Here is a 22,872-nt window from a genome sequence, read left to right as displayed (position 1 = left end):
TACATTCAACAGTGTAACAATTTGACAACAATTTGGCAAACTATTTACAAATGTGTGCAACTGTGGTGCTATTTACAATTATGTCTTCTACTGACGCCCACGGTGGGCGGCCCATCCAACCTTGTGCAAAGAGAGTCATCGCTGCCATCTAGGGGCCAAAACGAGTCATTATACTAACTAGATCTGCTTGATACTTTCAGCACAGCTGCCCAAGGCTTTCCTCCATCCGTTTAAAAAAAACAAAAAAAAAATAGTGAACGTCTTTTAACGTGCTCGGCGCCCTTCCGTAGGTTTTTACTAAACGTTTTATAACGTTTATGGCAGTCAAAGAGTTAAATGGACAAAATGGCGCGACTCCAGCATCTTGGCTCCACTGCATGCCAGTAAAACTGAAATACGAGAAACCACAACAGACGGCACAAATCATGTGCGATTCATCTAATAACTCGTTAACGAGTAACAGGATCGCTGGGATTGTTCACATGTTTGGGTTTGAGGTTCGAGACGCGGATTCAAGTCAGACTTTCAAACGAGTGCTCGAGTTCCAAAGTAACTCTTTAGCACCATTAGCCATAAATGCTCATCAACCGGAAACCTAACATGGAGCACCGGCGATCAGGAAAGATTTATTTATGGGAATGGGCGGAGAAAAGTTAAGAAAGTACAAGAAAAAAATCAAACTCTGGTTAGAAGATGGCAGCATTGCTTCTGCTTTGGATGCCATCGTGGTGTGTATCGTGGTGTGTTGTGGGAAATGTTACAGTTACAGGCAGCTTTTGATTGACCGATGGGCAATTTGGAGGTAATCGACGAACCTAACCCAACCTGAGAACTGTGACGCAGACATGCTCCATGAAATATTGCAAACATGATTTCAGTGGTACAAAAGCGCCGTAAGAAGCTTCTTGTATGAAATCGAGAAGATGTTCCCAATATATTATAAATGTTGGAGCAGACTTTGTAGAAGAAAAGAAATGCCGGCCAGCGGGGACACCCCACCGAGGGCCCTTTGTGACCCCTGAACCTTGGTTAGAGGCTTTGCGTCTTGGCGTCCCGGTTTAGCCGCCGTCGCTCTCCGGCGAGCACTCAGCGCGGAGGAGCTCATCTCGTGGGCCATATGTCGCGTTCGCTAAGTTGATTAAGACTCGCGGAGGTCGGCTTTGATCCGCACTGCAATTCATTTTCCCACGTGAACCTACAAGCATCGGTCGGGACGCCATTTCGCCCGGGCCAACTTTTGTACCAAAGTGGCGGCGACGTTGGAGGAATTAATTACGTGGGGATGAAGCCTTCAAGGTCTATCGTCTCTTGTTTGAACAAAAGGAAGACGTTACGGGCGCGCACTAAAATTAGGGAGCGAAATGGAGCAGCCGCTCGGAATATATTAAACACGATAAGATGTGCAAGTTATTAACTTTGGCCTATATGCTTCAAAAAATATGGAGGCTTAAAATAAGCTAACCTATATGTCCACTGTATGACACAATTCATTATGTCTCATTTGAATAGCTATTAGGGATGACTTGACAAATGGATTTTCTTCAATAATCTAAAAAGAGGGACATGAAAAGTGACAAGTTGTTTTTGGTTACGATTAGCTTGGGGCTCGTTTGGCCAAATTCCCAAAGTGGGCACCTGGAATTTGCCCAAAATGGCTGCTTCAAATCAAAAGGTCCCACTTCTTGTTCAGTTCAAGGTTTGCGTCCCTGAGGCTTTTTTTTTTTACGTCCCGTTAGGGTAGACACGTCCACCCAATTAGGATTCAATGGCTGAAACGGTGTTCCGGGGGCTATTTCCCTTTTTTTTAACGTTCACAATCCATTTTTTATGATCGATGAGCCAACTTTGATATCATCTTGCAGTTTCGAGACCGCCCATTTGAGTATACTCGCTTCCCATTGGTCAATTTCGTGCCTGAGCCTTTTTGCTACGTCCAATTGTGAGCAACATGCCGTCCCAATTCGGTGCTGGTTGCAAAAAACAAGATGTCGCGGCTCAAGCGCAACCAAGCAACCCTTGCAAAAATCCAACTTTCCAAAGATCCATTCGTTTTGAGGGAGTTTAAGAAAAATACATTTTCACCAGGATATTTATAAACATTTCAATGACAATTCTCAGGCGAACCACAAAAGAACAGACTCAATGCGTCGCACCTCATACGATGTATTTATTGATGAGTTTTGGGGCCCCCTTGTGGCCATAAACCACATTAGCGCACATCTTCCATTGAACGTAATTCCCTGACTTGTGAGCAGCGACGCCCGGTTGGAGACGCGCGCCATCCATCATGTCCAAATTCACTCAAGTCAAATAACGACACGCCGCTTCGCACGGGCTCCGTCTTATTTCTCCCCGGACGCGGGGAAGCCGGGCTGCAGCTTCATGCACGCATTTTGTTGCTCTTCATGAAATACACAAAAGACTCTCCCTTTTTTTTTAATATATATATATATATATATATATATATATATAATCTCCCTCAGACATGACTGCATAAATGACCACAACTTTTCACACAACCTCTAATGACCAAAGTTCTGTGTTTAAGCTTGAAAGCATGTTTGGTGAGGAAGACCAAAACTGCCAACATTATAAATAAATAAATTAATAAATGAATAAATAAATAAAATTGAAAATAAAAACGGATATGAAAAATATAATTCAAAAATTTAATTACAAAAATAAATGGAAATAAAAACAATAATGTGTATACCCATAAATAATTACATATAAGTAATAATAAATACAACAATAAAAACGAGATTTAAAAAATGAATGTATAAATAAATGTTGGCATTTATATTTATATTATATTTAGCATTTTATATATATATATATATATATATATATATATATATATATATATATATATATATATATATATATATATATATATGTGTAGCATATATAATATTTTTATATTTATTTATAATTTTTGCAGTTTGGTGGTCTAGGCTTCTAATAGTTTTGGATTTTTCATTCAGTTTTTTATTTTGTTTTTTTATTTCGTTTTGACTTCAATTACTTTTAATTCATTTTTTAGCAAGTTTAGTTTTTTTGTTTTTTTACAAAAGGGATGCTGATTGTGTTGATGGTCCACATTAGAGCTGTGGGTGTCTTGCTAATTTAAAAAAAATGCTTATTATTGTACTTGGAGTTGTTCTAGCCTCGGCTGTCGCCGGGATATTAGAAAACGGCTGTCAATATTTGAGGCCGTATTCTCATACGAGCACGATATCAACATTGATCAGCGTAGCTTGCGTTGCTAATGTTTTGTGTTGCAATTGATTTGCCACGCTCACATCTGGCGACGCTTTTTGTGAAACGGCGTCCAGCCCTTCAGACAAATTGAGTGCGTGGGCCGTTCGTCCCCACGCAAACGGCATCCCACCCGCTCCGCGTGTGTGTTTTACTCAAGTGCTTCTATTCTCCCTTCCATACACGCACACGCATGCAGTGACGCTCGCCCTGCACCCGTGTGATGACGTGAGGCCCGCTTACAATAACACCCCCCCTCCCATTATGCCCCCCCCCCCTCTTCTCTGTGCACATCACACACCCCTTTGGGCAGTCCAAATTCAATTTGTTGGCGCTGAATAGAAATGAAAAGGACTAAAAGTGTCACAGTCATCACGCGTAATAGCAACAGCAGCGCTAAGCTAAACTTGCTTTTGTCAGGTAGGCAAGGAGAGCACTTTTTTTTATCCATCACGCTTTTAATGCTTGCGCAATGTTACTTGAAACTCTGAAAAGAAAGAAAAGCTTTTATTTTATTTTCAAGGATTTGCTTGAAATAATCTCATAATATTGAAACGTCGCTTGTTGAATGGATACGTTGAATAAAACCGATGAACATAAACACACTCGCTTCCTGAGCATGAGCTCGGGTTCAATCAAGTCTGGTCGACAAACTGCTATCGGTACCTGGGCTCCCTCTAGTGGTATGCAAAAGAATCACTGAATCAATTGTTCAAACTGTACATTTGGAAATACAATGACGGAAATGTTGAATAAAGGTTTTGGACTGACGAAGTATGTTCAATGCAACTCACAAATACTTTCAAACGCGTTTGTAGCATTTAGCCTACAAGTACGTTTGAACGTACTCGCAAGAATGTATTCCAAAAAGCCGACTCCACATTGGCACACTTCGGTATTATTTCCCTTTGAAGTACAATACATTTAATCTTTTGTTTTCAAAACATGGATTTAGGTGCAGTTTGTATTCAAATGTTACAATGGCTAGCAACGATATGATATTACTTTTTGGCTAATGCATTCCGTTCGGAGCATTTCTTAACGTGAGAAAATTCAATGTTGCTGGCATTCAGTGGAACGCCGTCTTGTCTATTTTTAGCACAAAAGGTGCTCTCGATCCCTTTTGATCCCCAGCAAAATATTTATTCCCACAGGCGGTAATTGATAGCTATTGTGTGCGCCGCGTGCGTGCGTGCGTCTGCGCTCTGTTGTTTGTTTGTTTTTTCTTGTTGGAAGCCTCAAAGTCGACAGCGAAGACAATTTGGACAAATCAAGTGGGGGCGCGAGGCCTGCTGCGGAAACGACAGCGCCGTGCGGCATGACAAACGTCACGTGACGTGAGTGAGTGAGTGAGTGAGTGAGTGAGTGAGTGAGTGAGTGAGTGAGTGAGTGAGTGAGTGAGTGAGTGAGTGAGTGAGTGAGTGAGTGAGTGAGTGAGTGACATCCTCCACTATGTAATTAAGTGCACAATAGGCGTGTGAGGAGTGATGAAGACGAGGATGAAGGTGTGAGTGAGCCGAAGATAAAGCCTTCATGAGCTCCTCACTGTGTTCTGACCCGCCCACTCCATTGTCTTATTCGGGATTGCTGCAATATCCCCAGAGAGCAATCCTTCCACTGCTCTCCTTTCCTCCCTCGTTTGACTTTACGCACGCACGCACGCACGCACGCACGCGCGCGCAGGAAGGCAGGCAGCAGGAGAAGCCTCATTGTACGCAGCCGAGTTTGGCAGACGCCAAATTAGAGAGTGAGGAAGGTTGGCGATGATAAGAGGATCAGGCTGAGTAATGGGTTCAAAGGATGATCATCTGTTTCCCAGCCTGGCGAGAGAAAAAAAAAAAGAGAAAACAGGCGTGAAGGGGCCTCGTACATCCCATCTGCTAAACATAAGATTACGCGAGACAATAGGTAAATCCGCCCGCAAATTCCCGGGCGGGCGTGAGGACCGATGACACGCCGTACGGCGGGAGGACACGTTGACAAACAAGAGCCTCGGGGTCGCCTCGCCCCAAAATGGCTTCCTCTCCGATTAAATGCCGCGTTTGTCCGTTTGCTTGTTTATTTACCTTCTCCCGACAGAGCGGAGGAAAGCGAGCGTCGGGCAAATCTGCGGCTGCCAGCCTCGGGGGGGCGAACCTGCATTGTTTGAAGGCGGCGTGTGTGGCGTCGTATTTGGCTGCCGCGCTCTCTGGGAAGACATTTGAATAATACGGATCCTCCCGGGAAAAAAAAAAAAAAAAAAAAAAAAGAGTCCCATGTGTTATGTTCATTATAGACTTTAAGCTTCCACATAAATCTTTACCCAAAGGTTCTGCAGTCGTCGATTAAAAAAAAAAAAAAAAAATTGTAGTCCAGTTGTCTTGGTGTCTTAGAATAACAGCTCGTAGGTGTCAGAAGTTGACGGGTTTCGTAAAAAGTTCTTCCACATGAATGGAAACTCCCCAAACTGTTGCCATACAGTTGTCCGAAATCGAAATCTCTTGGGGGGGGGGGGGGGGGGGTGCATTTCACAGAAGGTGTGAAGCGGCTTTGGTGTTGCCATGGTGATCCTGATGCTGACGCTGTGAGGTGTTTTTCTATTTTGGGGTCCCTCACATGTCAGCCCACCTGTGATTTAATCTTTGCCAAGTTTTATGTTAGCTTAAAATCACAAAAAAAAAATAATAATAAAAAATAAAAATAAAAAGAGCAATGATGATGACATTTCCGAATGAACAATACTGAGCTCTTAATAAAAAATAAAAAAAAATAAAAAAAAAAATAAATAAATTAATTAAAAAAAATCACAAAAAGACAAATTCTCGTCATCGATTTCGTACGCCGCATTTTCTGTCAATTCAACTCAGCTGACGTGCGTGGAAGACGTCGTCTATATGAATGCAACGTCTTGCTAAATGCGAGGTCATTTTCTTCCGTATGAGAAGAAACCGTCGTAAATGACCGAAACTCTTTCGTTGTCACATGGAATGAAACTAAGCCCGTTGCTTTGCCAAACAAAATCTCTCATCTGTTGCCTCGACACGGAAAAGCAGAAAGCGCTCGTATCGCTTGCTAAATGTTTCATTTGTGGAAATGCTTTTTGGGTGTCCCAAATCTTAAAGCAATAAAAAGGGAAAGTACAAAACTAATAAAAATGAGAGGGGTAAACTCCCCTTAATCTTCTGCAGCCTGAAGTCCAGACCAAACGAGGCCAAATCATCCTCACTGATGAAAACAAAAAAAAAAAAAAAAACAGCACAATGCCAAGAAGCCATTAAAGCCTTTGCGAGTGGGCCGCCTTGAGCGCGGTGGGTTTGCACGTTTGTTTGGCCAAAAGAAACGTTGGCGGCCGCCAGTAATCCGGCAGAAAGCAAAGTCAGGATTTAGCCGTCGGTCCGACACGTGAGCAAGTGTTAGCATGCCGAACGCGCGTCAAGCTTGTGTTGTGCAGCTGAACTTGGACTTTTTCCCACGGCCCCCGTTTACCTGTGAGCTAACAGGTGAACCGCGCCGCAGTTGAGTGCGAGCGCTCCGGCAGCCAAAAGTGCCAAATTGTCCTCGAGGCGGACCGATGATTCGCTGGAAGGGTCGCTGTCTTAGCAATAGCCCGGCTAGAACTCAAGTTGTATCCGGTCAAGGAAAGTCTGGACAGCGACGTGTTACGAGCTTTTCACTGTTCAGACATTATGCGTAAAACTGGAAGAAGTTGATGCGAACAGGGAAATTTGCAGATTCTCTGCTCTTGACTGTGGCCCCACAATTAACTGCAGATAAGCAGTTGAAAATGTTGAATTATTAACATTGTTTTTCAGTTTCAATTTATATTTTAGCCGTTTTGGATTTAGTTATAGCTGTGTAGCTCAATGAATAGAATTGTCTATTGTATTCTTATCTGTCTCTCTCGCCTGAGAAGAAAAGGGAGTGTAGCCTGGTACCGGTCTCAGTCGGTCGGAAGAGACAGGCTGATTTATTATTGTTTTTCTCTAATCTGATTTATACCTATGGGAACTTGCAGACTAAGGAGAGGGGGATTTTCTTGTATTTACTGATTTGCAATAAAAACGGTGTGCAGAAGAAGGAGGGGCACACTTTTGAACAGAACACTGCTTGGGTGACTTCAATTGTGTGATCAGAAGCTTCTGACTAATTACCTTTGCAAAGGGACTTCTTCACCAGAATCTCACCATTCAGTTAATTGAACACGCAAAGAGTAGAATACAAATATTGTCTACTCTAACAAAAGCTAACGGAAGGACAGATGGATGGACGGACTATGGCCTCCATCCTCTATGGACGCATCGCCATTACAGGGAAACCCGTGCAGTGTGCGCTCGGAGCCAGTCGAGGACAAGAAACCTTCATGTGGACTTTGGTATCCAAATCGGTTTGTTTATGTTTTGCCTAAGGGCAAAACCACGACTCACCGTACTCTTTTTACCACTCGCCTGGAAAGCCGTCAGTATCTTCCTGGCAGATCAAGATCTCGAGATTCCGATTTGGACCCTGTGAACTGGACGCAGATAAGCAATCAATGATATATGAATGAAAGATGAACCTCTGACCCCCCCGTGGACCCGGGGCAGCCATGTGGCAACCAAGTCATTGGGAGAAATGAAATGAAATGACTGTGAGGAAGCTTCAGAGCAGGTCTAGGGAGTTCCTGGGGGGGTCTATGAGTCTGGAGTGCCGCCATAACAAACTGGACCGACATCAGCGGGTTGATGATGGATGGTTGAATTGTTACGAGCGGATCAGCAAGGACAAAACCGCCAAGCCCAAGCACAGCTGGATCAACATCTACTGGAAATGCACGCTGGCCAGTCCAAGGTTTGAAGTCTGGGAAGATGGTAGCCTCGGCTCGTGTTTCCGGATGCTCCTGAAACTTTAGCCTCGCCGGTGAAAATGCTTTCAAAAATAGAACTGCGCAGTCAACATTCTGCTGGAAAAAGGCAAATAGTCTGACGGGGGCAAAAAAATGTACTTTTCTCAGCTTGTTATCTGAGAATTAAGTTATCGGGTGTAAAAACCAGCAAGATTCCGCGGATGAACTGAGGGACAGAATGACTTCAAGCATGAGTTCTTTCTTTTTCATTTACTCCGAGTGTACACTCGCGCGGATGTGAGCATTCCGTGGGTGCGGGCCCGGCAGATGTCGGATCACTGCTATTGATCCCGGATGAGCTCCGTTTAAGCTTCTCCAGTCAAAGCAATTGACAGTATTGAGGCAAGAAGCCTTTTCATCCTCCCTGCCATTAATTAAGGACTTAATTTCACTAAAGCCAGCCAGCCAGCGTGGTCCACTTCCTCCATCATAAATGTCATTAGTGGCGGGATTAAAAGGAGAAATTCTCGTCTCCGGAAGGACAATGAAAGCTGATGGACGACTGGGAATTGAGGTTTTCTGGCGGGCTGTTAAAACCGATGCCTGACCTCGGCGACGTCCAGCCTTTTGGACGGCGTCTTTCGAAATCAATGGGAGGCCAACATTGTGAGGAACTTGACATTTTCATGGGCTGAGAGGTGAAAAAGTGAACTGCACGAATTTGTGAAGGGATGTCGGCCGTTTGCGCAGGAAGGGAACTGTTCATTGAAAATCAATAGTGCCCGAAGAGAAAAATATTCCTGGACGAGCGTCTGTCTGTTAAAAATTGATATGGGCAAGTGAAAAGTAGCTCGCCCCACAGCGAGGTCAAATAAACGAGATCACGGGGCAAATTCAACTCATATCGGTTGTCATGAGAACTAGTTTTCGGTTTCTACAACAAGGATAAGCTGCAGTTCAAAGGGCGTATTGACCCACTGCCATCGTACCGTTGGCGACAATGCCGCGTGGGATTCTGGTTAAGACAAACTAAAAAAAAAGAGTTCGTGAATAGTCTGCGCTCGGAGCATATTTTTGAACGCACGCATGTTCACGGTCAGTCTGGTTAGCACGTCCGCCTCCCAGTGCAAAGGTTGCGAGATCAAGTCCGGGCTTCGGCCTTCCCGGGTGGAGTTTGCATGTTCTCCCCGTGCCTGCGTGGCTTTTCTCCGGGTACTCCGGTTTCCTCCCACATTCCAAAAACATGCATGGCAGGTGAATTGGACGCTCCAAAATTGTCCATAGGTGCGATTGTGAGTATGGTTGTTCGTCTCTGTGTGCCCCGCGATTGGCTGGCAACCAGTTCAGGGTGTGCCCCGCCTACTGCCCGAAGCCAGCTGGGATAGGCTCCAGCAACCCCGCAACCCTTGTGAGGACAAGCGGTACAGAAAATGGATGGATGGATGTTCACGGTCTTGGTTTTTGTAACAAAACAAAAAAAATCTACGCTTTTTGACTGCGCTGACTTAGAAGGAAGAAAAATAGCACGGAAAACCTGTGGAAGGGCGAAGGTAAGCCTGCAAAAAGAGTCAAGCCGCAACAACCCAACAGAAAAGTAACGATCGCGGGAACACTCAACTTTAAATCTCAGCTGGCGTAGACATGAGGCTGCGTCCGTAAAGTCAGTTGCGACGACGGCAACAGTCTGCAAAATATACAAAGTTGTTACTGGTCAAGCGAGAAAAAGGCTCCCGTGACATATCGCTCAAAACCAACACGATGATTCACACGCACGGGTTTGACTCCAGTCTTCTTCCCTTTGCGGCGACAACACTTGCGAAGGTCATAATAAATCATAAATAATGCGCTGGGGGCGTACCCACCATGCGGCAGAAGTTTGGGAATTGCTCGGCCGCTGCCAGTTGAATTGACACCCGATCGCGGCGGAGGCTCATCCAGTGGGCATCCGAGCGCCGGCCGCTCGCCCGCAGACCCGACTGGGAATTGATCCATCGATTACAGCGCCGAAGGCTTCAAGTGGGGAGGCCAAGTCGGCTATTTTGGACTCGGCGGCGATCGGAGGCCCGCCAAGGCGCGCTGAGAGGAAACAATACCTCGGAGCGGCGGGGGATCCACTTGGCGAGATCGGGAAAATAACGGCGCACCAGGTGACCGAGTAGGAAGTATTTAGAGTGTTTGTTTGTTTTGGGGGGGGGGGGGGGGGGCTGGTGTGAACGTGGCTGCGTGCACTTGATGAAGTGGCCCATTCAAGGGATTACTTGGAGGTTGGCTAGCGATTCTCGCATTCAGACGGTATTTTTTATTTTTTTTAATGAGTTCATCCTGGTGAAAATTTACATTCATGGAATATTTTGCTAATTCAGCCCCCGCAGTCAGTTTGACTTCGCAGCATGGAATCTTTCAGACATGCCAGGAAAAGCAACTATTTTTGGTTTGAAGCCTCCATTTATCATTTGGCAACCAACCGTTGCCAATTTTCATTGTCAAAGTCTGAAGAAGCCTTGCCTGAAAAGATTCAGAAAGTTGTTTTGGGGCCGCCATTTGAGGAGAAATTTGGCCTTTGACGGGAATTTGAAAATGAAGCCCACGAAAGCACTTTCACTTCGAAACATGAAATTGGACATGCAAGTCATAACATGAGGAAACCTACAAAAAAAATCCTCAAGAAGTTACACCCTAAAAGACATATAAAGTCTTCCATTTTGGTTTGAGGCGACCATTTTAGAGGAATTCGGGCCTTTGAAAATTCTGCCTTCGTAGCCCGTTTCACTCAGAACTATCAAAATTGTCATGCATGTCTATCATGGGTAGACCCACAAAAAAGTCTCAAGACGCCATGGCTGAAAACATTGAATAAGTCTCAATTTGTTGGTTTGAAGCAGCCTTAACAAGCCCTCGCAATGTATTGTTGGGATTCTACTTGTAATTGTTATTTCTGCGTCTTATCCTAAAATGGCTTCCATTTTTAAAAAAAAATGTTACTGACTGAAAAACCCTTCCATTTTGGCGGTTATAGTTTGTGGAGGAAAACCGGTGCTGGTTCTACCGCAAACTATGAGAAGAGTGTTCATGTTGTTAACGGCCTGCATGCAAAGTGGCATCAGTCGTCAGCCGCTGCGGGTCCAAATGCTGTCTGGAAGGAACGGGGCCCACTGGCAAGCGCTCAGAAAGGTCCAGTGTGATGCGATGGAGGCAAGCGAGGACACAAACTGATGTGATTGATGGCAGCACAATAAAGTGAGCATCCCTCCTCCCTCCTCCCGCGCCGGCGCCGGTGCCGGTGGCGGCGTCTGGGTGGGGGGTGGGGGTGGGGGTGGGGGGTCTCTTTGGGCCATGTAATCTTTTCTCTCCTGATGACGAGCTTATTGAGCGCAGCGCCACTGCCCACGGCACACTCGGCCCAAAAGAAATCTCTGCTGCGACTTCACTCGCTCGCCGCGGAAAGGTTAAAACGCTCTCCATTCGGTTTGACGGTCGTTTTCGCACCGAGTGTGAACGCTTGTTGCTGCTTTTCTCTACAATCCGCATGACTTTTGACGCCTCTCACTTCTACTATAAACACATTTTTTTTTACATTTTCAAAGCTTTCTATAGATTTGTAAGTATTTTTGCAGATTTGTGTTTTTTTTTTTCCACAGTTAATAACACTAATGTCTTTCTAAATTTGGTCCATTCTGGGTGTAAATCTATTCTTGACCACTAGATGCTGGCACACAACTTAATCTGAGACTGACTGTACATTTTAAAGAAGAAGAACGAAACCCCGGAAGCCGTCAGCATAGCTCGTTTCGCTTTTGTTAAAAATAATTTGTCATGCTCTGTAATCCTGAATTTTAACGCTACATGAAGCGCCGACAATAGGTTCATTTTATAATGTACAACTTTGGGCATAATTATTGATGTCGATTGTGAGCTGGTTCGTCAAGTTTGTCACAATTGTTTAGAGCAATGTACAATATTTTTGTGTTCAATAATTTTTGTGTTTAGATGTTTGAAAATGTATATAATTGCCGTAAATGACATAAAAACATGGATATAGTGCAGATTTCAGTTATTGCAGGCAGGGATCACCTGGAACATAACCACCCCCGCGGTGGAGGGGGGGGTTACTGTATAGTCGGATGACAAAGGGAATTCTCTTGAAATACAAAATATAAAGAGTGTCCCCAATAATGAGAATTTTCAAACATCAGTATCTGAGAAGCTGCAGTTCCTCGGTAAAGGAAATTGAATTGGCTTAATGTTAAAAACCGGAAAGAAAAGAAAAAAGAAAAAATATATATGTATATATAATGCACAATAGTTTTCAACACAAAAATTGGCTGTAAAATGTTGTTTTTTGGCACACCAAGTATATATTCAATTTGTTGAAAGAAAACATCACAATATCTGTCATCAAACCACATAAACACAATTTTTACATGAATGTTTTCAAAAACAAACAGTTAGTTCCTAAATATTAATAAATACAACTGTTTAACATTTCACACATACCGTATTGGATATAAAAAAAAAAAATGTTTAACCGTTTAATCCACTGTAACATTAGTTTTTACATTTACTTCAGCGATTCTTTCATCCAGCATTCGAAGGAGTCGCACACTTTTAGAATGGCTGTAAATTTATTTTTGACATGTTTGAGTCTTACGTGGTTTTTCTTGAACTGTTTCGGGCCCGAGGTGGAACTGGTACACTTTGGGGCGGTGTTGTTGTTTTGGCATCCTTCAAAAGATCAGAACCTGACTCGTCGGCAGAAACGTCTCCAGTCGTCACCTGACGCGTTGAAATAGCGCTCGTGAGTCACCGCTCTTGAAAATGCAAGCGCTTGTTTTTGCTCTTTGCATTCCTTATCTCCGCTCGAGGAATCATTTGTTCAGCTCTGACAAAGAGCCGCGCACTCCACAAATGTAGATGACTATTTATTACTATTTGGAGGCTGCATTATTTATTTAGCCAGCCGGCATGAGCCGCAACCGGAAAGTCCAAGGTAACCGTTTAAGAGCTCGCACTGCGTAGAGCGACTGAACGTCCCTTAAGAGCGCCACAACTTGTGAATTTTTTGCTTTGTTGCAAGCGAAAATGTGACTTGTTTTGTTCTAACCGCGGGTCCTAAGAGAGTGAGTGCTGAGAAGAAGGATTCAAATCAATGGGGAATTTGGGGTTCGAGCGATGCACTACATGGGAAGGTAACAATTTAAGAGGACGGATCTTGTGTCTCCATTGCTCACAATTTGCAAACTAAGAAAGTCAAGGCTGGCAAGAAGCATACAGTATATTTCAATGGATTGTTTTTTTCTGCCTCGGCGGTCCAATTTAGAAGTTAGCAACTTGACAAACAAAAGAAAAAAAAGAAAGTGAGACATGACTCGTTTACACATTACGGTTGTGATGCAGCGAATTTTTGATGCAAATATTATGGTCTGCACATTTTGTAATTCAAAGTCTGTGTACTACCTTATTTCATTTGTGGCTGTTTTTAAAATGCTTTTTCAATTTTTTTTATAGTTTTTTTTTTTTAAGTGTTTTTTAATTTGGATTTTTTTTTCAAAAAAAAATGCTATAACTAATAAAAATTAAAGTGAAGCATTAAAAATAATAAATAAAAACCAACCTGTTCTGAAAACTCATTAAGGAAACAAAATGTCATGTGAAGTGCGAACCCAAACGCAGACAAAATACGCTTGTTGTTTTTATATAAATATATATATTTTTGTATGACATGACCCGACCCAACCCAAAACTCAAAACAAAATAAAAATTTCCAAACAAATATAAACCTGGTCGTAAGCAGTTTTGAACCCTCGTCATTCAATTCAATTCGTTGATTAGCTTAGCATTGCGCCATTCGCGGCATCACGTCAGGTATGTTGTTAATGATTTAAACGTGTCTCTGTAAATATATAATAGCGCACCTAAGCAGATTTAACGGCGCTACGGCGCGGCTGACAGATTGAATATTTTTGCCCGTTTTTCCGCCGCTCTTTAATCTGCCGGCGTAACGCGTTTAGTGCTGCATCGCAAACAAATGGAATCTGCCTGCTTGTGATTGTGAGCGATGCCGACTGCCCCCCCCCTACGGGCCCCGGCACAAGACCGCCGTCCCCCCCCCCCCCCCCCCCCCCCCCGCGCCCCCTCTCGCTCATCGTGGCTGGCGTAGGTGCGAGGAGAACATTCAATCCACTGAAGCCAATCCTTCTTTTACGCTAGCGTCCACGTCGCCGCGCTCGCTTTTTTTTTTGCCACTCCAGTCGCAATGAAAGCTCACTTCATGCCGACTTGGGCTCGCCTCTCATTTGCACTCAAAGTCTTTGCAGATGTTTTGCCACCGCGTGATACTCGCTCCGCTCATGTCGCAATCTTCAATCAATTCATTTTTCATTTCGTTTATTCGCACATAGACAAAAAAAGACAATATAAAAACACTTGTAGCAATGAAATAGGTTTTGTGCAGGGGGAGATCAGGAAGCTCAAATCGGGTTTATAAAAAGGTTGCACCTCATACATAATCTTCATATTCAATACAGAAACAAATATAAAACAATATAATAATAAAAAATACACTTGGTACATAAAGAGCATTTCAAAAAAGGACATTATAAGAATTATAAAACAAATAAATAAATAAATAAATGCATTAATACATTTCTCCAAGGGAGTTAAAAAAAATTTTTAAAGCGATAAAAATATACATTTACTTTTGTTTTGTTGAAATAAATTTCTCCTTGAAATGAATTGAAAAAAAACACCATCCTAAAAAATGGCACTGTGTTGTAAATATAAAACTATCATAAATCATAAATGTAAAAATAAAATGGTTTAATGGAGGGTAATTCATCTGAAAGTTATGTGCTGACATGTGCCTTTAATGGGCGTGGCCTAGTAGTAACATCAGTCGCTTTGACTTTAGCTCCATCTACCACGCAGTTTGCTCGCCGTAAGCCATTCTCCTTGCGAGTGTGTTCATTTTGTGTTTTGTGTTTGACTCATTTAATAAAATGGCTGAAAGTGCATCGTCAATTTTTTCATCTCTCTTCATGGAAATGAACGGAATCGCCATTCATCCGTTAAACCCCGGTTCCTTCCGATGAGCACATCTTGGCCACCAGGGGGCAGAATAAAGCAGACTTAAAGACACAAAGTTGAATTTCGCAATTGATTCAGTAAGTTTGCAGAGGATAATATTACCGTCAATGCTACGTGTTAGCCAGTCTATGACTGTTTTTCACTGTTTGTTAGCATTTAGCTAAACCGACTTTCTTAAGACGTAGCGATGCAGGGTTTCACACAGGAGACTTGTTTAGCCTGGTGGCGGTCAATGGGGGCGGACGACGAACCACATCCAGCGATTACGAGTTGTCGTATGTTGACGAGGGAGGGAGGCGACATTGACTTTTTGTTTCGTGTTGTTTTTTTTAAATACACAAAATGTCATTCCTGTCCTCGTGTTTGCCGTTCTTCTTCTCTGTTAATTATGTTTGCTCTCGTCTCTCGACCTTAATCTGACTGCATTCCCAGTGAATTTTCATCCAAGAAATGGAAGCTCACTGGTGCATCTGCTGGTTGGTCGCTTGAGAAAGGAAAAAAAAAAAAACATGATTAGCTCGTGGTCCACATTCGTCGGCGAGCGGCGGAGTCGCTAAGGTTCTATTGTAAAGCGCGAGGATGCTCCATTCGGCATCAGTGGCGGTGCACTGAAGGTGCACATTTGCATATCAAAGGGCACGGGAACATGTCTGGAATTTCAAGTGACTGCTTGTTGTGATGTGCACCCGACACGCGAGCGCGAGGAAAATTCCCGCCGTCGATACGCTTCCCGGTGGCGTCGGCGGCGCCAGGCTCGGACCGTAATGAGAAGCTTGAAAATCCGAGCGCAGGTGCAACGATCCCGGCCCGCTCGCCTCGCAGCCAATGGCGTAAAAGTAGGTCAAGCTCCTGGATAAAAGTCGGAGAGTGACTTCCTGGGATATTTCCCTCATGGCCTCCACAGCCGGTTTGAATTCAAAGCTCATCATCGCCCCCTACTGGGGGTGCGTGTTACTGCTGCTAAATGACACGCGTACCGAGGGAAGGACTTCATACATTCAAATACGTTTTAAAATATATATTGCCTCGCATGGAACAGCAAATAAAAGCTAGATAAGCTATTACAAATCAACTTCATATTTGGCACGAGGCAATGCAGATATGGCACAGAATGAAAGGTTAATTGTTTTTTGGAAATAAAAAAATATACAATACAGTGTTTGCCATTTAAAAAAATGTTTAATTCAACGACTCGGTCCGACTTGCTGATATATATTTTTTCAATTCTTGTCATCATGATAGAAATCCTGTTCTGGTAGAAAGCTGAATTCCGGCTTCCATCAAGGGTAGCAAGTCATCCAGGTCCTGGAGTGACAAAGCAGCCCCAGACATGCTGTGTTACGTTTATGCCAGATGTAATGAGACCTTTACCTTCCAAAATGTTCAACTTTTGTTCTGTTAGTCCAAAGAACATTCTATTGTGGAAGTGTTCAGTCCTTTATCTGCTGTCCCGGGTTCTTTTATGCCGTCCTGGATGAGTGGTCGCTGCGCTCTTGAGCTCATTTCTGTTTACGACTGGCTGGTCCCGGGAAGGTTGAGCACGGTTCCATCTTTTCCTCAGTTTTGTGGAAAATGCCTTTCAGCGTGATTGGCTGCAGATTGTAACACTTTTTCCAGGCTGGAAGATGTCAGTGACTTTTATTTGGACTGACCGCTTCCATTTTGGGGATTTCTTGATTGAGGAGGTCTTGTGGCAATCAGGCTTGGTCGCGTGGTCCGTGAAAACGAACTGAAAAAAGTCATTAGCCACATTAAATTCATGAATTAACAACGCAACCTTTTTTTTTTTTTAACACAGGTTCAGGTCGCTTTGAATATATTTTTGTTTAAAAACCATATTTTATGTTGACTTAGTTTCTTGGTCCTTTCTTTACATTAGTTTGATGATCTTAAACATTATAAAGTGGGGAAACTATAAAAAAAAAAAAAAATCCCAACAATTTTAGAAGGGAATTCTTTTTCTTCTTCTTCTCCACCGTGTCGGTAAGCCCACATTTTTTGCCGTTCGCATGTAAATTGCCTCCTTTTGCCGTCAACTCATAAAAAGAAATGTGCGAGCTTGACCGACACGCATTTTCCAACGGCGTTTACTTCTTGACTGCACGAAAACGTAGTTATTGACTCCAACGTGAGTCCGAGCAGGAGAAAACCTCAGAACTGCCTTTTGAATGCATGAAGTTGTCCAAAAAAACGAAAACAAACAAGATCGGTGGATCCAATTCATCTTTCGATTGACTAATGTATTGATTTAAGAAGCTTACGCGGTCGCATTTGTACATCCAGCGTGTATTTTTTCAAGGAAATAAGCTTCAAAGCTCCACCGGCATCCTGCCTCCACAACGTAGTCAAAAAATAAAAAAAAAAAGAAAGAAAAGCAAACCTGCCGTTCGTCATTACAGCATCCAGCGGCACAGAACAACAATCCGCCTCCCGCCACCCGCCGACCCCCGCGTTCAAATGTATTTGCGGTTATATGCGACCTGAAAAGTTGTTAGTCCGGCGGGCCAGCTGCGATTTCTTCTTTGTAGGTGGAAGATTAGCGAGCAGAAGGCAAAGCGAACGCTGATCTTCGTGTGTAAATGAGAGCGCCACACTGTGAGCAGCCATTTTCTCTTTTTTCTAACCGTGGACAAGAATCGGCTAATGAGGCAGAGTGCGTGCCCCCCCCCGCTGGCCGACCACATGCGCTCCAGCTGAGCCTCGCATGCGCCGCTCGGCTATCGCTAGCTGAGCTATCGCTAGCTGAGCTATCGCTAGCTGAGCTCTCAGTGTCGGGTCACCAGACGTACATCGTCGTCGTAGGTGAGGTTCGAATTTGGTGAGTTGAATATTTTGGGATGCATGACAGTCTCTGTATGTTGTGTGACTGTCGTGACACCCAACCCCCCCCCCCCCCCCCCCTCGTATAGAACCACGCAATGCACGACGGTCTTGCACTTAAATTTGGAGCCAGCGAAGTCCAATCGGCACAAAAGCACTCAAGGGCGTCATTTAGTGAACCCGAGGCCTTTGAACCGTCGGCTTGGCTTGATCAAAGCAGCGCTCTGACCTCCTTCAAAAAACCGGATCCCGCAACGTGTTCCCGCCGTGCTCGCATTTCGCTTTCTCGTGCAGCTGATTTTCGGTACTCGTCGTCGTCGTTCTGACATTTTAGTCGCAGCTTTAAATGCCGGCCGCGATCAATTGCGTCCTCTAAATTGCGGGGGATGCATCTGAGAAGCGAGGCTGGTCGTCAACCTCCGCCGCCGCCGCCGCCGCCGCCGCCGCCGTGGAGAAGGACAAAGTGTATTTCCTCATGCATTTCCCCAGTGAGTCTCCAAGAGCCCGGAGCGCTTGCATCTGCCGCCCGCGCTGTAATCAAACCAATCACGCCAGCTGATGGTCAGTGATTGCTTTTTGATTGGCAGGCCTCGCCTCGCCGTGTCGTTTTTTTTTTTTTTTTTTTCCCCGTCCTCGAGTCTTTTAATGGACACCTGCTCCGCAGGAAGAAAAGACGACTGTAAAATCAAGAAGACGGATGACTGGAGGAATATCCGAGGATCGCCGCCCTCTCGCCTCCGTCGGATGCAATTTACTTTTAGGACACAGAGAGCAGCATTGTGTTGTTCTTCTTCTATCGCATTGGGAACAATGTCTTGTATTTACACTGATTCCCCCCCCCCCCCCCCCCCCCCAAAAAAATGCGACTGGATCGCTGACTTGGGCCACAGGAGGGCTGGAGTTCGAATCACGGTCAAGCATCCGGTTGTGTCCCTCGAGGCTATTTGCCGGCTGGATTGCGTCAGGAAGGGCAGCCGGCGTAAAAACTGTGCCCAACATGTCACGTGACTCGAGGTGGCGACCCCCCGACACACGCGGGCTGAGCCAAAGCGAAACCACAAAGACATTGAAAGAAAATGTTTGATATTCTAAAATTGACCAACGCTAAAATGGGATCAGATCATAATTTGGGTGAAGCAGCATGTGGCTTTTTTCAAGTCACAAGTTTGCGACTGCAAGACTGCGCCATGTTTAGTTGAAGTGTGAAAGTAGTCAGAAAGTTTGCATACGACTTTCCATGTCAATTACAGAAAACATGTCAAAACTGTGGACCTCGCTCTGCTTCGTTTGTCCTTCCTTCCTTTCCTCAGTCTGTCCTTTGGTCTCTTGAGGTCTCCCTGATTTGTTGGAATTTCGATGTTTCTGGGGTTGGTGAAGGACTCTGGTTGGTGACGTCTGGTCGGTGCTGGATTTCACTTTCCTTTTTGTTTTCTTTGGTCCTTCCTCGGGTCTCCTGACGGCGGTGTTCGGTTGAGGTGAACGGTATGGGATTTTTTTTTTAATAGGTTTTTGGTGAACTAACGAATACACGCACACTCGCACGCACACAAGCACATACACAAAAGAAAAAAAAACGTCAAAACGGAAAGGTATGTAGCACTCAATCATGGAAATAAAGCATTCAACTTTTTTCACCATTTCAGTTTAGCTGCTGTTGTTTTTTAGAGAGGGAGGAGGCGTGGCTGAAAAGGCGCTGCACAACGCACTTGGGAAACATCTCCCCAAAATGCATCTTCCCTTCAGATAGTGCCTTGTTGTTGGCTGTGAGTGAGTGCAAGGAAAGGTGGACGAGCGGGCAGTTTGAAAAGAACAAATAAAGTCCAACTTGACAGTTTGTATCGTTCTGGGCTTGTTTGGCCGTTTTAGAGCGCCCCATTGTCTGCCACGAGTGTCTGCACATAATGGAGAAAAGGCAGACGAGCAAGGGGTAAAAAGTCAAACATGGACATGAATTTGTCGTCAATTTGTTTCTGTTGTCGATCAACATTTATTTTTTGCGTTAGATGCGCTTTTGTTAGCATTCTGGCCTTGGCTGAGGTCACATACGCTGGATCACCTTTTAAACACCTGTGAGCCGACAAGTCGTGCGGCTCTGTAAAAAGTCCCACTCCAGTAAAAATCCAGCTATCTTGTAAAAGCTTGAAATATCTTCCAGAAGCTGCGTTTTGACAAGTTTGGTTGCGAGGTCGCACAAAAACAACCGCTTTTGCTCTCATTGAAAATCCATCTCAAGTTCTTTCCAAACAAGCTGCCTGAGAAACGGGCCGGGCAGGTAGCGCCCGCCCCGCCGCCGCCGCCGCCGCCCAGGTGCCGCCTTGTTAGTCCATTTCACGTACACGGAACATGAACGTCAGTGGTGCGACTGCGGGCGGGGCCGGCGGAGCGTGACCGTTGTGCGAAGTGTGGGCGGTCTCACATGAGAGGGCAGCAGACGAGCGCGGGCGAGAACAAGCGAGAACAAGCGTGTCACCGCTGACAAGACGTTCGCACGTCGGCGTGTCGGCCGTGCGCATTCGCGTTCCACTAATTGACCCTGAGCGGGACGCGTCAGAAGCTGCCGGAAGGACGGACACGTCAACTTCTTTTCATTATCTCTGAGAACTTGAGCGGGGAAAAGGGGGGGGGGGGGGGTGGGGGGGGGCAACAGTTCAGGTATTTCTTTTGGAAGTGTCGTTCGGCAGCTTGGTGTTGAAGTGCTGCGTCGATGTGTGAAAATGCTTTTTTTCAGCTTACTGTGCTTGGGTTCCCCGAGTCGCAGTGCACTCACAGTCCACCTGCGGACTTTGTGCCGTAACATACCATATGTCGGCCTAACGTTATTGTTGTTATTATTATCATCATTAATATTGTTGTTGTCGTCATTGTTGTTTTTAGCCAATTTGGAATGACATCCAGAAACAAAGTCCCTCGAAAATTGGGTCATTTGGTGTCATTTTCATCACATTTCTGACCATCACATCATTTTCTGAAAAAAGAAAAAATACAAATCTGGTAACAAGATCCACTTGTTGATAGGAAAAATCCCAAAATATTAGGTATCAACTGCCATTCATTTTTGAAAATTGATTTTGATTTTGACAGAAATATCCGGAATGCTGCCTCACCTGCATCCTCGAAATGTTCTACAGTCGTGTCCACTGTTTCTATTCTGTTACTAAGAGCCTCCAGAGATGGAGTTTCAGGCGCGGGTGTCGCGCAAGTATAAGCTCGTAATGAAACGCGTCTCCTGTGGCCAATCGAAGCATCCCGATAAGAAGCTGGCTTGAAATCATGCGCTGCCAGCCGTGATGATATTTGAGGAAATGACACGGAATGAACCACGAGTCACATTTGGCGTGAGCGGATTTTTGTACAGAAAAAAAAAAAACCTGCCGGTTCGCTGTTCGGTCGATAACACAAATTGGTGGCAGGCGCTAATGTTTTCTAGCTATCCAGGGGGCGCTGTTATTGGAGTGTCGGTTCTGATCAATTATTCCGTGGGCGTTCGGCGAGCACCGATCTGCTCCATCCGTCTCCACCCTGACTTCCAAAAACAAGCGTTCCAAAATGGATGTCGTGGGTAGTAATGGCACCATAATGGCCCCAAATGACAAATAAGCCTGACTTGAACCCGCCTCCTTTTCTTCATTTTTTTGTCCTCCAGCCGCTGGACTACGAGAGCAAGAAGGCGTACACCTTCAAGGTGGACGCGTCCAACGCTCATCTGGACCCGCGCTTCCAGACCTTCGGGGCCTTCAAAGACACGGCCACGGTGAAGATTAACGTCCTGGATGTGGACGAGCCGCCGGTGTTCAATAAGCCCGCCTACGTGATGGATGTGTACGAGGACACGCCGGCGGGCACCATCATCGGAGCGGTGACGGCGCAGGACTTGGATGCCGGCAGCAGTCCCGTCAGGTGAACTTCAACTCCGGAACCAAAACTTCCTTTTCTTCGGCCAAAGTAATTCCCGTCAAGCGTCGCGAGTGGCTTTGTTGCCACGGTTACGCACAAGACGCCCCGGGGAGGAATTTCCAGCTTTAAGATAATTAAACAAGTTCAGTAAAGCGATGGAAATCGAGTATGCTAATATAAAAACAATAAAGGGATTTTAACAATTGTTTTGATAATTGGATTTCAAAAATGGTGTTGTGTGTATATAAGAATAAATTAGGCCCAAAAGCCTCGATGGAAGAAAAAAAAAAACCATGTTGTAATAAAGAAAAATAATCTTCGAGGTGAAAAGGCTGCCTAAGAATTAAGACTGCAACTATTTCGATTATAAATATAACCGTGAAATTTCTATCGCTTTATATAAAAAAATTAAATTTAAAAAATAGCACGTGCAGAAAATCCACAAACGAAAATAAATTCTGATTTAATCACTGGTTTTGTTCATAACATGTCGGAAAATAATGTTTTATTTCAGCTTTCATGGATGAATACAGAAATCGGGTCATGTTTATTTAGGTGAGAATCTGAAATTCCCAACATTTGGACATTTTTTATTTAAAAAAACTTAAAAAAGTCATCGATTATCCAAAATAATTGTAGATGACTTTGGTCATCGATTAATCGTTGCACCTTTTAATAAGAATGACTTTTGTCATAAAAATTCTCGGTGAAAAAGGGCCTATATTTAGTATTTTAAAAAATTGCCGTAAAATGATGCAGTCATTGTGTAAGAATGACTTTGCAACACATTTGTCTAAGAACAAACATTTAGTCTTGGCAAATAACGGCCAACCATTTACTGGTGTCAAAAAAGTGTGAGTTGAGGAGCTTCTTTTGAAAAAAAGTAGTGCTTACTCATCCATTGGCAATTTTTCAATGACTTTTCTGCGATTTGCGGGGCTCGATTGTCCTAATTAGCTTTGAAGATTTTTTTGTTATTGTCGTTGACGAATCAGGCCCAACATATGTAACCCGTC

At 44.3% G+C, this 22,872-nt stretch overlaps 1 protein-coding gene across 1 annotated transcript in view; it reads left to right on the top strand.

Annotated features, from left to right (window-relative positions):
• The window catches only part of LOC147156153 (cadherin-12-like), a 99,488-nt gene that overhangs the window by 55,025 nt on the left and 21,591 nt on the right, over positions 1 to 22,872 (top strand). Inside the window, exon 7 of the mRNA XM_086065560.1 lies at positions 21,606 to 21,859. Coding sequence (XP_085921686.1) covers positions 21,606 to 21,859 — 254 coding nt within the window. The remainder of the gene's footprint in view (positions 1 to 21,605; positions 21,860 to 22,872) is intronic.

Source organism: Leptonotus elevatus, chromosome 21 (assembly GCF_054856555.1).
Source record: "Leptonotus elevatus isolate MCC_2025b chromosome 21, RoL_Lele_1.0, whole genome shotgun sequence".
Classification (NCBI taxonomy): Eukaryota; Metazoa; Chordata; class Actinopteri; order Syngnathiformes; family Syngnathidae; genus Leptonotus; species Leptonotus elevatus.
This window is presented reverse-complemented; position numbering and strand designations above follow the sequence as displayed.